This window comes from Lolium rigidum, chromosome 1, assembly GCF_022539505.1.
Source record: "Lolium rigidum isolate FL_2022 chromosome 1, APGP_CSIRO_Lrig_0.1, whole genome shotgun sequence".
NCBI classification, from domain to species: Eukaryota; Viridiplantae; Streptophyta; class Magnoliopsida; order Poales; family Poaceae; genus Lolium; species Lolium rigidum.
Window position 1 is genome coordinate 247,544,222 of NC_061508.1, and position 13,235 is coordinate 247,557,456.

A 13,235-nucleotide genomic window follows, 5' to 3' on the forward strand; every position below is an offset into this window, starting at 1 on the left:
GCCATGTCCAGCATCCTACGCTACTGCTCGGCCTCCTGCCGCTCCCAGTCCTGCATGGACCATTCGAGCGCGGCGTTGATGGGCAGCGTGTTGTCGGCGGGGACCAGGTCGTTGAGCGACCTGGCGATCGCCTCCGCCACCGCGGCGTCCTCAGCGCGCTTGGCCTCCTCCTCCGCGAGCTGGTTGGCGGCGGTGGCGGCGGCCTCCTTCTTCGACGACTTCCTCTTCCGCCTGCGCGATGGAGAGGACGGTTGGTCACGGATGACGAGGGCGCCGCTGCTGCGCCCTCTGGTCGGCGCTGGAGACGTCGGATCCTTCTTCACGTAGCTCAGTGTCATCGGAGATGCCGACTCCTTCACGTAGCGCGTAGGCGCCGACCCGCCGGACCTGGACGCGGACCGTGACCCAGATGAGGAGGAGGACGGCGCCATCGTCCTCGGCGTCCAAGAACTACCGTGTCGGCGCGACATGGTAGCCACCTCCGGCGGCGGCATCCCCAGAACCGGGGAGTTCCCACCCTCGATGTGCGCGAGCACATTCGCGAGGGTGCGGACAGGCGCGCTCCACCACCGGCGGCGGCCGGCGACGTTGTTCCTAGCGGGAGGAGGAGGAAGGCCATCGTAAGCGGCGAGTTCTCGCTCGTACCTGCGCCGGAAGAACTCCGTCCAGGCCGTGTAGTTGTTCGGCCAGAACCGCTCCTCCGCGCGCTGCTCGTCACTGAGAGTGACGAGCACGGTGTCGATCTCCGCCTCCAGGGCGGCGCGACCCATCGGCGGTGGCGGGATCGGGACGCCGCCCGCGCTGAGTCGCCATCCTCCCGGCGCGCGGAAAGTTTGACGGCGCCGGGTAGCCCGCCATGTGGAGGAGCTGCCCCTCCCATTGGTGGAGAGAGCGGTGGCCGAAGCCATTGTTGGAAGCGCCGTCGTTCTCCATTGTGATCGCCGATGTCGCTCGAGGTTGGGGAAGTTTGGGAAGATTGGAGAACAGGGAGCGTGGTGAATGCGGCCAGACACGGTAGTTCGGCGATAAATAGAGGTTGACGCGCGTGAAACCGAGGCGACGGCATTAACTCGCCGCGTGGAAGCTACGCGTCCGGCGAAGACTGGCCGGCGGCAGGCTTTTACAGCGCGCGGAAGACGATGCGATGAGGACGACGATCGGTCTCTCTCGCCGACAAGTTAGGGACACCAGACGCGCGGGAAGTTTTCTTGGCGTTTCCCGCGCTTTCGTTTCGTCCGGAGTCTCCGAGCGCTCTCTGGGGGGCAGGGATGGCCTGGGCTCCCCGGATGGATGAAAGGCCAAATTCGGACGGAAACGAGGATCCGGGGACGCGACTGAGCTGTTTTCATCCATCCGGACGACAAAAAGGCGTCCTGAGGGCCTCGTCTGGGAGACGGCTGGAGATGCTCTTATATTCACACATATGATGATCCTCGGCATTGGATCATGCAAACACATCTGCAATTCATTCACATTCTTTTAATAACCTTTATCTTGGACTATTCATTCATATTCCGGCTTCGACATCGTTCCCTTTAAGGGACAACTTCTTGAGTTGTTATCCACAATCTTTATGGATGATCTCAGAGTAGAGATGGCACCCGCAGAGGGTATGGGTAGGGTATAGGTACGGTTGGAGGACACACAACCGTACCCATCACGTTCAATCTTACTTATTTAAGAAAACACCAAAATAGCGCATATTAGGGCTAGACATAGAATTACCTTCTAGGTTTCTTTTCTTGGACAACTTAGCAGCTTGGTCCATCCACTTTTTCCATCTTCTGCTTCAGGTTTTTTCCCTCAGGCATCATCTTCACTTTATCCTGCTTGAGATTTTCGAGCAACTAACTTTCATTAATAGAATCGTCAGATGACTCATTAGGAGATTGGACAACATATTGAGGAGAACCCACAAGAGATGACCCAGATCCATCTTATAACTCAGTAACCATGGGTTTTAGTAGGAGCCATTTTGATAAGGAAAGATTATGTTTTCCAAGTAATTTCCCTTTCCAGAAATAGGAGGAGATCCAGAAGGTATAGAAAGAGTGATAGGGGCTAGGTTACAAACGACCATCCACTTAGAAGAATAAATAATAGGAGTACGTAGAAGATAACAGATCATCTATCACCCTAGGATGCTGCTTATGATCCACTACAGAATGCCCTGGGTGAGTAGAATCACTGACAGACTTAATCTGTGATTAACTTCATGTACACCACCAGTCATGCAATCAACATTACCAACCATCTCCACATCATTAGTATTATATCCAGTTTTGGTTTTTCTTTCTTTAGCCAATTGTTCCAACAAAATCTCACCAACATCCTCACTTTCCAAACCATATTCCTCAGATTCATTTGCTACCACAGTCACGGGGGTTTGGGAGACAGAAATATTTTTGGTATCAGTCTGGGAAGCAGATGCACCACCTGAAAGACCTCTAGAAGAATTATCCTCAGCCTGGACAATATAACTATTGTTATAACTTGTCCTTTTAGGGGAAGGAGCATTGCGAGAATCAACAAACATATGATTCTTCTATCTACGATCACCAGCCACGATAACATTCTCTACCTCATAAAATAAATCATAGAAATAATCTCCGAGCACCCCCCTCAGCCATCTTAGGCAACTCATGAATGTTTTTACAACCCAGCAACACTATGCAACTGGTTTGTGTAGAGTACACTGATAAATTTCCAAAGTCACACCCACCAGGGATCAACATAGGGGGCATGCTCTTCACATCTTTTCTCAATAGGAATAATTCTAACCCTGACCAAGGCTTTATGCATTCTTGATTTAGTACCCACCGCATCACAATGGGTAGTCACATTCAAAGCAGCATCACAAACTTTTATTTTCATGTACTTCCCATAGAAACAGGCCCTCTCCACTTCTCTAGGGTTCGGAAATCTCATAGAGTACTGATTATGACCAATCACTCTAGCGGTGCATCTACAAGAAGAGCCAAAATATTGATTTAATTTATTTTCAATGTCTCTGAAACTAGGAGATCCTTCCGGCACCAAAATGATAATACTCTAAGCACTCTCTTTTGAAGCCTTTGCAGCCATCATATCAGGAAAAGAAACCTTGATTAGGAAATTGAAAGGCACATATAGCCGCAATACATTACCAGGGACGAATAGCTTGGCATATTTGATTAATATCTCCAAGCTTACCACAACGACCAAAACGAATCATGGGGCACCTTGCAGCAAAATGACCAGACATATTACAACTCGTGCATAGATGAGAAGTTACAAAAGCTTTTGGAGACCCTTGAGCAGGAGGATTCAGCGGCTTCACCTGCATCCCTCCTTTGCTAGCCGATGCTACCCCAGAACTTGTTGCCGCTTCTACCCACCTCACGCAGCATTATCCCACCTCTATTGAGATCTAGCCTTAGGCTCAAAGGCTTGAGTTGGTAGATTAGATCCACCCTGTATATCACTTTACCACACCAAATTCCTAGCATTGTTATTGATATCAGAACGACCAACATAGTTACTCTTCCCAAAGTTACCACCACGCCCTCCTTGATACCTTCCACTACTGACGCATGTAAAATGTATGCAAGAACTTTGAAGTTTGTTGACACATATTTACAACATATATGATGCTATATCCATGTTCTATATTGATTTTTGGGGATTAACCAATAATTCCCTTTATTTGAGTTATAACTCTGCAGGACAGGAAACCCTGTTTTATGTATTTTTAACTTTCAGGGACCTAAACGTAAAATTGAGCTAAAATTCCGGGGGTGTCAATATTTCATCAAGAGAAGCATCTGGAGCGCTTGGATCTCACCATATGGGCCAGGAGCGCCAAAAGGCCCCTGGTGGCGTGTCGTCAGGTCACTTTTCCTCCTCGATCGTCCGATTCGCTTGATTATTTCGCCCACCGACTTCGTCTAGCCTAAAAACTCCTATATAAAGGAATTTTCGAGGCTTCCTCGAGGGGAGAGCCGCAAAAACACCGAAACATCAAAACAGAGGCACAACCAACGAAAATTGGAGGGAAACTCTATCGGAGGGATCTCCACCTTCTCCAACGTATCCACCCTCAGGAGTAGTCCACCTCTGGAATATGGGTTTGTGACAATAGCTTGATCTATTTCTCTCTTGTTCTTCATAGATGTAATACCATATGAGCTGCCCAACATGATTATGGTCATATATGTATTCTTATGTGGTGGATCTTTATTCTATGATATTGATATATGAGATTGAAATCTATTATGTGTAAGATGTATTGATAGATGCTTATCATGTACCCCATTTTTAAGTATTTGTTCTGATCCAACATGTATGCAAGAACGTGTGTGGGGAGATGTGTGTATTATATGGAGTAGCATGGTGACAATGATTGAATAGTGACAACAAATTCCAGATCTACTATGGTATTTAACTTCAGGAGTGGCACCTAAAATCCCCTACAACTGCCGATCCTACAGCACAGCCCATGGAGCTTGAGATCTGGAAAACAAAGAAGAAGCAGGAGATAAGAGGTCTCACCAGGACACTCACAGAGAAGTCGGACACGACAATGATCCATATTCTCTGTCGTGCTAGCGTACGTCACCCTCTAGCTCGTAGTCCACGATATGGACTCCACATCCTCCATGGTGGAGTGAGCCCCTCCCCCCGGGATGCAATTCACTGTTGTAAGAAGAGAACTTGCCCTTCAAGATCTTCCTCCCAAATCTTTGGACGCCATCCAATTGGCTCCTCCATCGCTTCCAACTCCACCTGCATTGCTGGCCTGGCCTAGAGGACGAGGATTGTTTGCCTCATATTGTCTCCCCTCCACAATTCCCACCCCGCTTCGCTGGCCTCTTGCTAGCGTTGCACCCGCTCTGCTTTGGTTGTCTCCGCCCGCTGCCGCACACGAGAAGACTGATCCGCCACTGGCCTCTTGCTAGTGTTGCACCCGGTCTGCTTTGGTTGTCTCCGCCTGCTGCCGCGCATGAGAAGACCGATCCGCCATCCCCCTACTCTCGCTACCGACGGAAACTCGCGTCGGGTATGTGCAGGAAGTCGCGAGAGAGAGGACGCACTTACGTCAACTAAGTAGAGCACCTACGGATGAGACCTCATCTATGAAGAGGCATAGATGATAAACCATTCTTCTTGTACTCTTACTACATGATGAATTGATTAAGTTGTTCAGTTTCTTAATGATATTATTAAGCTTACTGAGCAAACTCGGATATTTAATGAGTCGAGCTAAGCCGAGGTTAAATTTGCTCTCGTTATGTTAACAAGCCGAGTCAAGCAAGATCGTTAACTAACATGTATTTGGGAGTTGAGTCGAGTTGGCTTGATATTCAACCCTACTTGGGACCATCCTAGCGGAGGAAAGTCATCTCTGAGCTGCAAAAAACTGGGCCGATGAGCCATGAACCACCGCTCCCATCGTCCGAGTTGGCCACCACAAGAGAATAAGCCTCCGAGGCTGCCATGCACTTTCTCCATGCTTCCTAACCGCCGGCCTCCGCCACACAACCGTTTTGAGGGTGTTGGAAGTTGAGCATGCAACATTCATGTCACTATGTAATTGCACTTACATAGTCAATTTACTTAGGCTACATACTAATTCATCACACCTTGTGCATGTTGCTTTCTTTTGCATTACTGTTATAGATTGATATAGAAGGAACTGCTTCTCCCACCATTTTTTTTAGATAAAAGACATTAGATGCCCGACTTTAAATTAATAAAGCCGGGAGTTCACAAAGTTTACAAGATCACACCACGGCAGCTTCGCTGAACGGACTAACACAAGCACGACAGAAACAAACTAACAGAAGAGTATCCTGGAGACGACCTCCCCAACAAGAAGCCGAACAACACCAGACTAAGGATTAAACGATCTCAATCAAGCTACTCGTTTGGGCTTCTGCTTCTTTGCCTCATTGATGCATACAACTCCCGCGCCTCGTTCGCCATTCAGCTAGGCCCCTCCTTTTTCCATGCCTTGAACCTGATGCTCTGTTTCGCAAAAAAAAAAAACCCTGATGCTCCACAGTTGCAAGAAAATCGCAGTTTTGTAAATAACGTCAGTGGGATGGTTAATGACTTTCTTCTCGATCATAATCTTATTGCGGATATGCCGCAAGGCTCAGGATTGTGCTAAAAATAGCGCCCACAAGATTTTGTGCGGGTATCCAACAAAACTAGAAAGAATGGCATGGAATTGGGTGAAATTTTCCTAGTACCTGTTGCACCCCAGCAGCAGCACGCCGCAAGCAAACTTTGCCAAGGTACATGAGAAAAAAATGGGTTGCATTCTCAGAGGCACCACACAAGGCGCATGCACCATTAGCATGCCCGTGGCGAATGGCAATCTGCTGACTGGAGGGTGGCTTGTCAAGAACAACTACTAGGAGAAAATTTAATCTTACAAGGTACCTTAGCCTCCCACATGTCTCTAAAGTTGGTCACTGACACCTCTTGCGACATTTTGTAATACATAGAATTTACCGATATACATATGTGTTTTAAAGGTCCCTTTCTATTGTTCGTGTTCTTCATCACCGATTTGACTGCTTTCTCGAGAAATCTGAGTACACCATGGGTGACATCAACAACGGCTATGGTGGTGGTGATGCTGCTGGAGCAACCTTTTTCTCTTTTACCTTGCATTGATACTTGTTTCATGTTTAGATCTGATGCATATGCTTAGTCTGATGTGTATGGTTAAGTATGCTAGTGCATTTGTAATGTTGTTTTCGGTGATTGAATTCTCTCATAAATTGTCTAATATTCTAACATTTTCCAGTAGAACCATAAATTAAAGTGTTTATGCACAAAAGAAGTCTCCTATTTCATTCGATGGAAGGAAACCAAGAGAATCGAGATATTGACTTTGGAATCATCTGTGAGGCCGTAAATGATCTCTGCAGAACACGTGCATGACAATGTCCGGTAAACCTCTGGGCACTAGAGACGTGGCTTCACCTGGTGCCGTCCATCAGATATTCAGATGGGCTGGTGACTTGGTGGGCTCGCTCCGTTCAGTGTGTGGTGGTGGAGGAACGACGGGGCTGGAAGCTGTAGAACAGAAGAGCCGGACGTGGAGATGGGGAAGAAGAAGACAAGCGGAGGAAGAAGTAACCCGGACGCAAAAGGGAGTTCGGTAGGAGTGATCTGGACGCAAGAAGAACTTCATGGTAGACCGAGACTTTCCATCGAGATCAAAGTTACCCCCTCGGCCATCGGCCCTCACTAGTACATCTGTTCCTTCCCACCTCGTCCGCGGAACACGCCTCGGGTACCAAACCACGCCACCTGGAAGGAGTTCTTCCTCCTTCGTTCTGATTGTGCTGGCGTGGCGTGGAGATCCACCCGGACTTGATCGAGTCCTTTTGCTGGTGAGCAACCCAGACTTGCTCCGTTTGTTCTCAGTGTTTTTTATGGTATTTTCTTTCACGCGTGCAACCCAATCCAAGTCATCCCTGAAAAAATTGAGCTCAGCTCTACTCCCGCCATGCCTGACGCCCTTGCTTGTTCATAGTACAGTACCATTTTTGTGTATAGAAAAATGGTGCCAATCTGGTAAGATCCCGTCTGCCTTTTTGTGGGCGGAACAAGCATAAAATGGGTCATCCGTTTTAGTCGGATTCAGTTAACTCCTGAGCCGATTTGTAGGTTCGGATCCGTATGTAGCTTATTCTACTGGATGTCTCTCATGTATGACAGTAAAAAAAACACTTTCATTTCTGCGATCATATCTCTATATAGACAGACTCTGAAATTCTTTATTCCTGTACAACGTAGTGAATTTAATTAGTTCGCTCCTCTCTTGCAGAACTAGTGTGCTAGCTACCGAACGGTCATGGAAGTGGTTTCCTCCAGCCACTCCTGCTTGGCATTTCATCAAACATCTAGCAGTGCTCGGAGGTTTCTCGGCACGGGTCTTGCTACGCGCCAGACCAAGCTTGTTCGGCCAAGAAAAAGTGCAATTCTGTGTATTGGGACAGGGAGAGCTTCAAATCCAGGTGATTCAGGAAAGCTTGGCGTCAGCCATAGCTTCAATGTAAGTGACGTCAATTCGGCTCTCCAAGGCATCCCCCAGAAGGTTGGTGAGGTCAGGAGAGTGGCGATTCCGGGTCTGCCGGACGGACCAGACAGTTCTCAAATCAGTACCGGTTTGTGGGAGTGGAAGCCGAAGCTGACGGTGTACTACGAGAAGTCTGGCACCAAGAATAGCAACGCCCCAGCAGTGCTTTTTTTACCAGGCTTTGGGGTGGGCACATTCCATTATGAGAAGCAACTGATGGATCTTGGTCGTGATTACAAGGTGTGGACGATGGATTTTCTAGGGCAGGGAATGTCATTGCCATGTGAAGACCCTGCTCCTAAGGATGAAGGGGAGCAAGAGGAGGGGTCATATTGGGGTTTTGGACAAGATTCACAGCCATGGGCTGATGAATTGGTGTACTCTGTAGACTTGTGGCATAATCAGGTCCAGCATTTCATTGAAGAGGTACCATTTCGGAATCTTTGTGTCTTTTTTGAATGGTGGAATCTTAGTTGTGTCATCCAGTGTTCATTTTGCTAACATGTCTTCCAAGTTCTCAAAGCTTCGTGTGTTTTGCACTCTCGGGAGTCCTCCAGTAATTACCAAGCAAGTTAGCTATTTTACTTTTATCAAGCAGAAATGCTTGGTTGTAAGAATTGATCTCATGTTGCTACTGTAGGTGCCATACTCCTTAATTGACACTTGTATTGCACATCTCCTTACTTCATGCGAATGCACTTGTAAAGCAATTTTGATTCTAGTACCAAGGGGTAACAAATAACAAGAATGAAATTCCATGACAATTTAATCATCTAGGCATCTTTTTAGTACTATACATAGACTTGTGAGAATCTAATTATGGTCGGCTGGACAAGAATCACATATATCATGTATATTTAAGCACTTCATAACCTCATAATCGGGTTTTAATATATTCACAAATCTGGAACACTATGTGAATGTTGTGAAGTGTATACGTGGATTGTACTAGCCCTTTCTATAAGTTTGTACTTTTGGTTACGGTGGATAGTGCAGGAAGCTTGACATGGTATCAGGGCCTAGGGTCTTGAGTTCGTGTCTTGGTTTTCGCAATTTATCCTAAAATTATTGTTGCCTCCCTCTTTATCCACGTATTGGCCTCTTTATTTGCTCTTCTTCTATCCATGTGTTGCTTTCTCTTCTCCATCCCGTCACACGTGAGAGTGGGTGTTTTGAAGTGTATAACTGGATACTTTTGGTTGCGTTGGCTATTGCATGAAGCTTGACAGTAAACTTCCTTGAGGAGCAGAAATTCTGAATGAAAGTAAATGATTAATAATTCACACATGATTCCACGGCAAATTCACTTGTAAAACAATTTTGATTCTAGTACCAAGGGGTAACAAATAACAAGAATGAAATTCCACGGCAATTTAATCATCTAGGCATCTTTTTAGTAGTCCTATACATAGACTTGTGAGAATCTAATTATGGTCGGCTGGACAAGAATCACATATATCATGTATATTCAAACTCTTCATAACCGCATAATCGGGTTTTAGTTTATTCACAAATGTGGAACACTATGTGAACTTCTTTGAGGGTCACAAATTCTTAATGAAAATAAAATGATTTATAGTTCACACATGATTGATCAATGTTTTGCTGGTTTTGGATCGTGTGATTAAGGATGGTCCTGTGAATATAATTGATCTTTGTGTTGACAGGTCCGACGTTGGTGGTTATAAATGCTAATGCATCTTTCACAGGGTCGTTATGTCAATCATATAATTATTTATGCCTTTTATACTATTTAAAATATTCCTATTAAGGATCACTTCGACGGCTTATCTTCAACTATTAAAATTACATCTCATTTTTCGTAAGCTAATTTTTTTGCCCTCTATCAGGTTATTGGTGAACCCGTTTATATTGTAGGAAACTCTCTTGGGGGTTTTGTTGCTCTATATCTTGCTGCATCCAGTCCACACCTTGTAAAGGGGGTTACATTGCTTAATGCAACACCATTTTGGGGTTTCCTTCCTAACCCTTCAAGATCTCCTCATTTGTCAAAGATTTTTCCATGGGCTGGGACATTTCCTCTTCCATCATCTGTGAGGAAACTTACTGAAACAGTGTACGTGTTACTTACTAGGTTTCGCATGCATTCAAGTTGCATAATCTTAAAATTTCTGGACTTAAGTTATGTTTTATTTGTGCATGTCATTGTTATTCTGGCAGTCTATCTCATTTTCTTTCATGAACCTTTTACATGAAATCTTAGAGATAACCTGACATTTCAACTCTTGCAAAAATGAAAGTACATTTTCATACATTAATTATGTACCCCCGCATAGAATTTACGGTATTTCTTCTCCAGTTGCATTATGATTTCTCTCCGCTTACTAGGTTGTCATGTTAACTGTGCGATTTGTACATCGTCAGAACTATGTTCGTTATCCAGGCATTTGGATCCTATAAATTGGATACAGTCAATTAATCCTTTTGTGATGCAGGTGGCAGAAGATAAGTGACCCGAGAAGTATACAGAAGATACTCAGGCAAGTATATGCTGACCACTCAACAAATATTGATAAGGTGTTCTCGCGTATTATAGAGACAACGGAGCACCCAGCAGCTGCTGCATCATTTGCCTCCATTATGTTTGCTCCAATGGGTCAGATATCCTTCCAGGAGGCACTTTCTAGGTGAAGTGGATAGCCCAAGTGATGAATTTCTCTATTGCTTCTAAAATGTTTTCCATTTTAACACTGGCCATTCTCAGGTGCCGAAGTCAGGGTATTCCCATTTCTCTTATGTATGGGAAAGAAGATCCTTGGGTTGGACCTTTTTGGGGTACTAGAGTCAAGCAGCAGGTGCCAGAAGCACCCTATTATCAAATCAGCCCTGCCGGTCACTGTCCTCACGATGAGGTTCCTGAGGTAAACCATTGCATTTCCTGTTACAATTGTGGGTTCCCTTTGGATTTATATCATTTACGATGAGGATTTATATCAGTTATTAGAATTGTGGGTTTCCCTTTGGATTTATATCATTACAATTGTGAGTTCATTATGGATTATGGACATTCTGTTATAAGGAAATACCTATAGCAAACTACCATCAGGCTGCGAACATGCAACTTTTAAAATCAACACGTTGGGAGATCATTCTTGGAGCACTGCATTGCCCTTTTTGAAATTTAATTTGAACCTGAAAGAAGTTAGAAAAATCAGAAATATGCAATTTTGCTTGTAGCTTTTGCCTTTAAAAAAAAAAGAGTTGTGTATTAATTAAGCAATAACACTTTCCTTACATTCTTGCAAAACAATCCCCGCCACACACGCCGGGACATTGTTCTGCATTACACCACGACACAACTCTCTACGCCCATGCTGGGCAAGGTTATGGGCAACACCAGTAACCTTTCTACTAGCATAGACTAACTGAACTCTTCTATCTTCTGGTTTTCATCTATGGAATTCCTTTGCGATGAGGCTGGCTGGCGATCTCTCTCTTGTGCCTGGGTCAAAAACCTTCAGGAGAGAATTGCAATCAGTTAGCTTTTGCCTTTTCTTATTAGAGTAAGTATCACAAATCTACACTTCTTTTGTCAAAACTATACTTGTAAGCAATCAATTCACAGAAATGTACTCTGTACTCTTAGAATGTAACATTTCACACCACTACACTTCTAATTTTGCAACGATTGTGACCGATAGAGCGCCCCCATCAGCCACACGCTGCGTCATAATCCTGCTTTTGTTAACTGGGCTGGTGCTAGCCTGAAAGGGCTGGAAAAAATTCGTTGCCATTTGGACTGGCTAACACATATGACAGAAAACTTACATCCAGTGCATAGTGCACAGACAAAAATACATTAGCATTTTCTTGTGAGAAAGTTGCATGCATACGGATATATTAGCATGTTTCTCATTACATTTTCGACATTTTTTGTCAATCACTATGCGTGTACGAGTACTATTGTTTTAGCTGTGCCACTTCACTTTGTGAAGAAATATTTAGTTGATTAATCTCAACTAAAGCAAAATTTAAGATGTTAGTATTGGTCTTAAGTCCTTGGAAACTACACCTGTTGTGAAGTCTAAGCTCTGGTACCAACTGGGGTCTTTATTCGTGGTTCGTGGCTAGCTAGTTTTGGTACCAACCCTTTTGTTTAAACAATAATGATGTCTGCTGAACATTCGTATTTACTCAGGTTATAAACTATTTACTCCGAGGATGGCTTAAGAACGTGGAGTCTGAGGGTTTGATTGACCTCCCATTCCTTGATGATCCGAGCTATGAAGAACATGGTGTATCCCGGGAGCTAGAATTTGTAAGAACAGGGTCCACGAAATCAGTTAGTGTACGGCTCTTTGGTTCCAGAAATTCCTTGTGGAGCCAGATAAGCTCATTCTTAAAACGGCATGCCTCCAACATACGGGTAGTGTCTTAGGCAATTCTTCCCTAGTTTGTTAGAATTTAGAAGCTTCAAATGTATATTGTATTCATTATTCTTTATGTAGAGTAGTCAGGTTGATGCCTAGATGTACCAACTAGATAGAATTTTTATTATTTCTAGTGAATGTGAATATGTGTAGTCCAAGGCAGGAATATCTGCGGTGGTTGTATTAAAAGGAATTAAGATACTTCCTTCACTGGGAATACTTGTGAAGTTTGACAGACCTTGTTGATGTGAGGATCAAATTTGGACCCAACCTACCATGGTACTGTGGTACATATATACGTAATTAATGTTTTAAAAAAGTTATTCGGTTATTTCCTTCATGGAAGTATTTTTCAACAATTATATAGCGATGGATTGAAGATCTAATGTGCGAGGGCTCCTAAAATTGCTATGGCACTTAAGTCCTCTAGACTGTACCCTCTTACTCCACCTGCAGTTTTCTCCATCTCAAAGGAAAAAATGCATTAGATGGGCACCTGCTTATATTTCCAATAGAAGCAGGGACGGAGCCAGCTTCCCACATTGAGGGGGGCAAAATAGTGTTGTAAAGTTGATGAGGGGGGCAGAGTTAGCTAAATCAACAAGAAATTAGAGTTTTAGTGAGTAGTGTTCCTCATGAAATCAAAATCATGGGGGTGGCTAAGCCCCCCCTCGTCCCCCCTTCTCTCCGTCCCTGAATAGAAGGATATTCTAATCGTGTATAGGAAATGTTTGTGTATGTCATACACGTTGTTTGCAAATTAGTGA

The 13,235-nt window shown here is 44.6% G+C and overlaps 1 protein-coding gene across 1 annotated transcript; it reads left to right on the forward strand.

Annotated features, from left to right (window-relative positions):
* Window positions 1-7,060: 7,060 nt before the first annotated feature.
* Window positions 7,061-12,703, forward strand: LOC124692289 (pheophytinase, chloroplastic-like). Its single transcript, XM_047225632.1, has 6 exons — window positions 7,061-7,388; window positions 7,826-8,503; window positions 9,928-10,154; window positions 10,534-10,725; window positions 10,803-10,959; window positions 12,237-12,703. The coding sequence occupies exons 2-6, from the start codon at window positions 7,853-7,855 to the stop codon at window positions 12,474-12,476; spliced, it is 1,467 nt and encodes a 488-aa protein (XP_047081588.1). The 5' UTR covers window positions 7,061-7,388; window positions 7,826-7,852; the 3' UTR covers window positions 12,477-12,703.
* The last annotated feature ends 532 nt before the right edge of the window (window positions 12,704-13,235 follow it).

Coding starts and splice junctions, on each gene's coding strand:
- LOC124692289 (XM_047225632.1), top strand. CDS start 7,853: ATGGAAGTGGTTTCCTCCAGCCACTCCTGCTTGGCATTTCATCAAACA. Junction 10,726..10,802: donor TTCCAGGAGGCACTTTCTAG/GTGAAGTGGATA, acceptor GGCCATTCTCAG/GTGCCGAAGTCAGGGTATTC. Junction 10,960..12,236: donor CTCACGATGAGGTTCCTGAG/GTAAACCATTGC, acceptor GTATTTACTCAG/GTTATAAACTATTTACTCCG.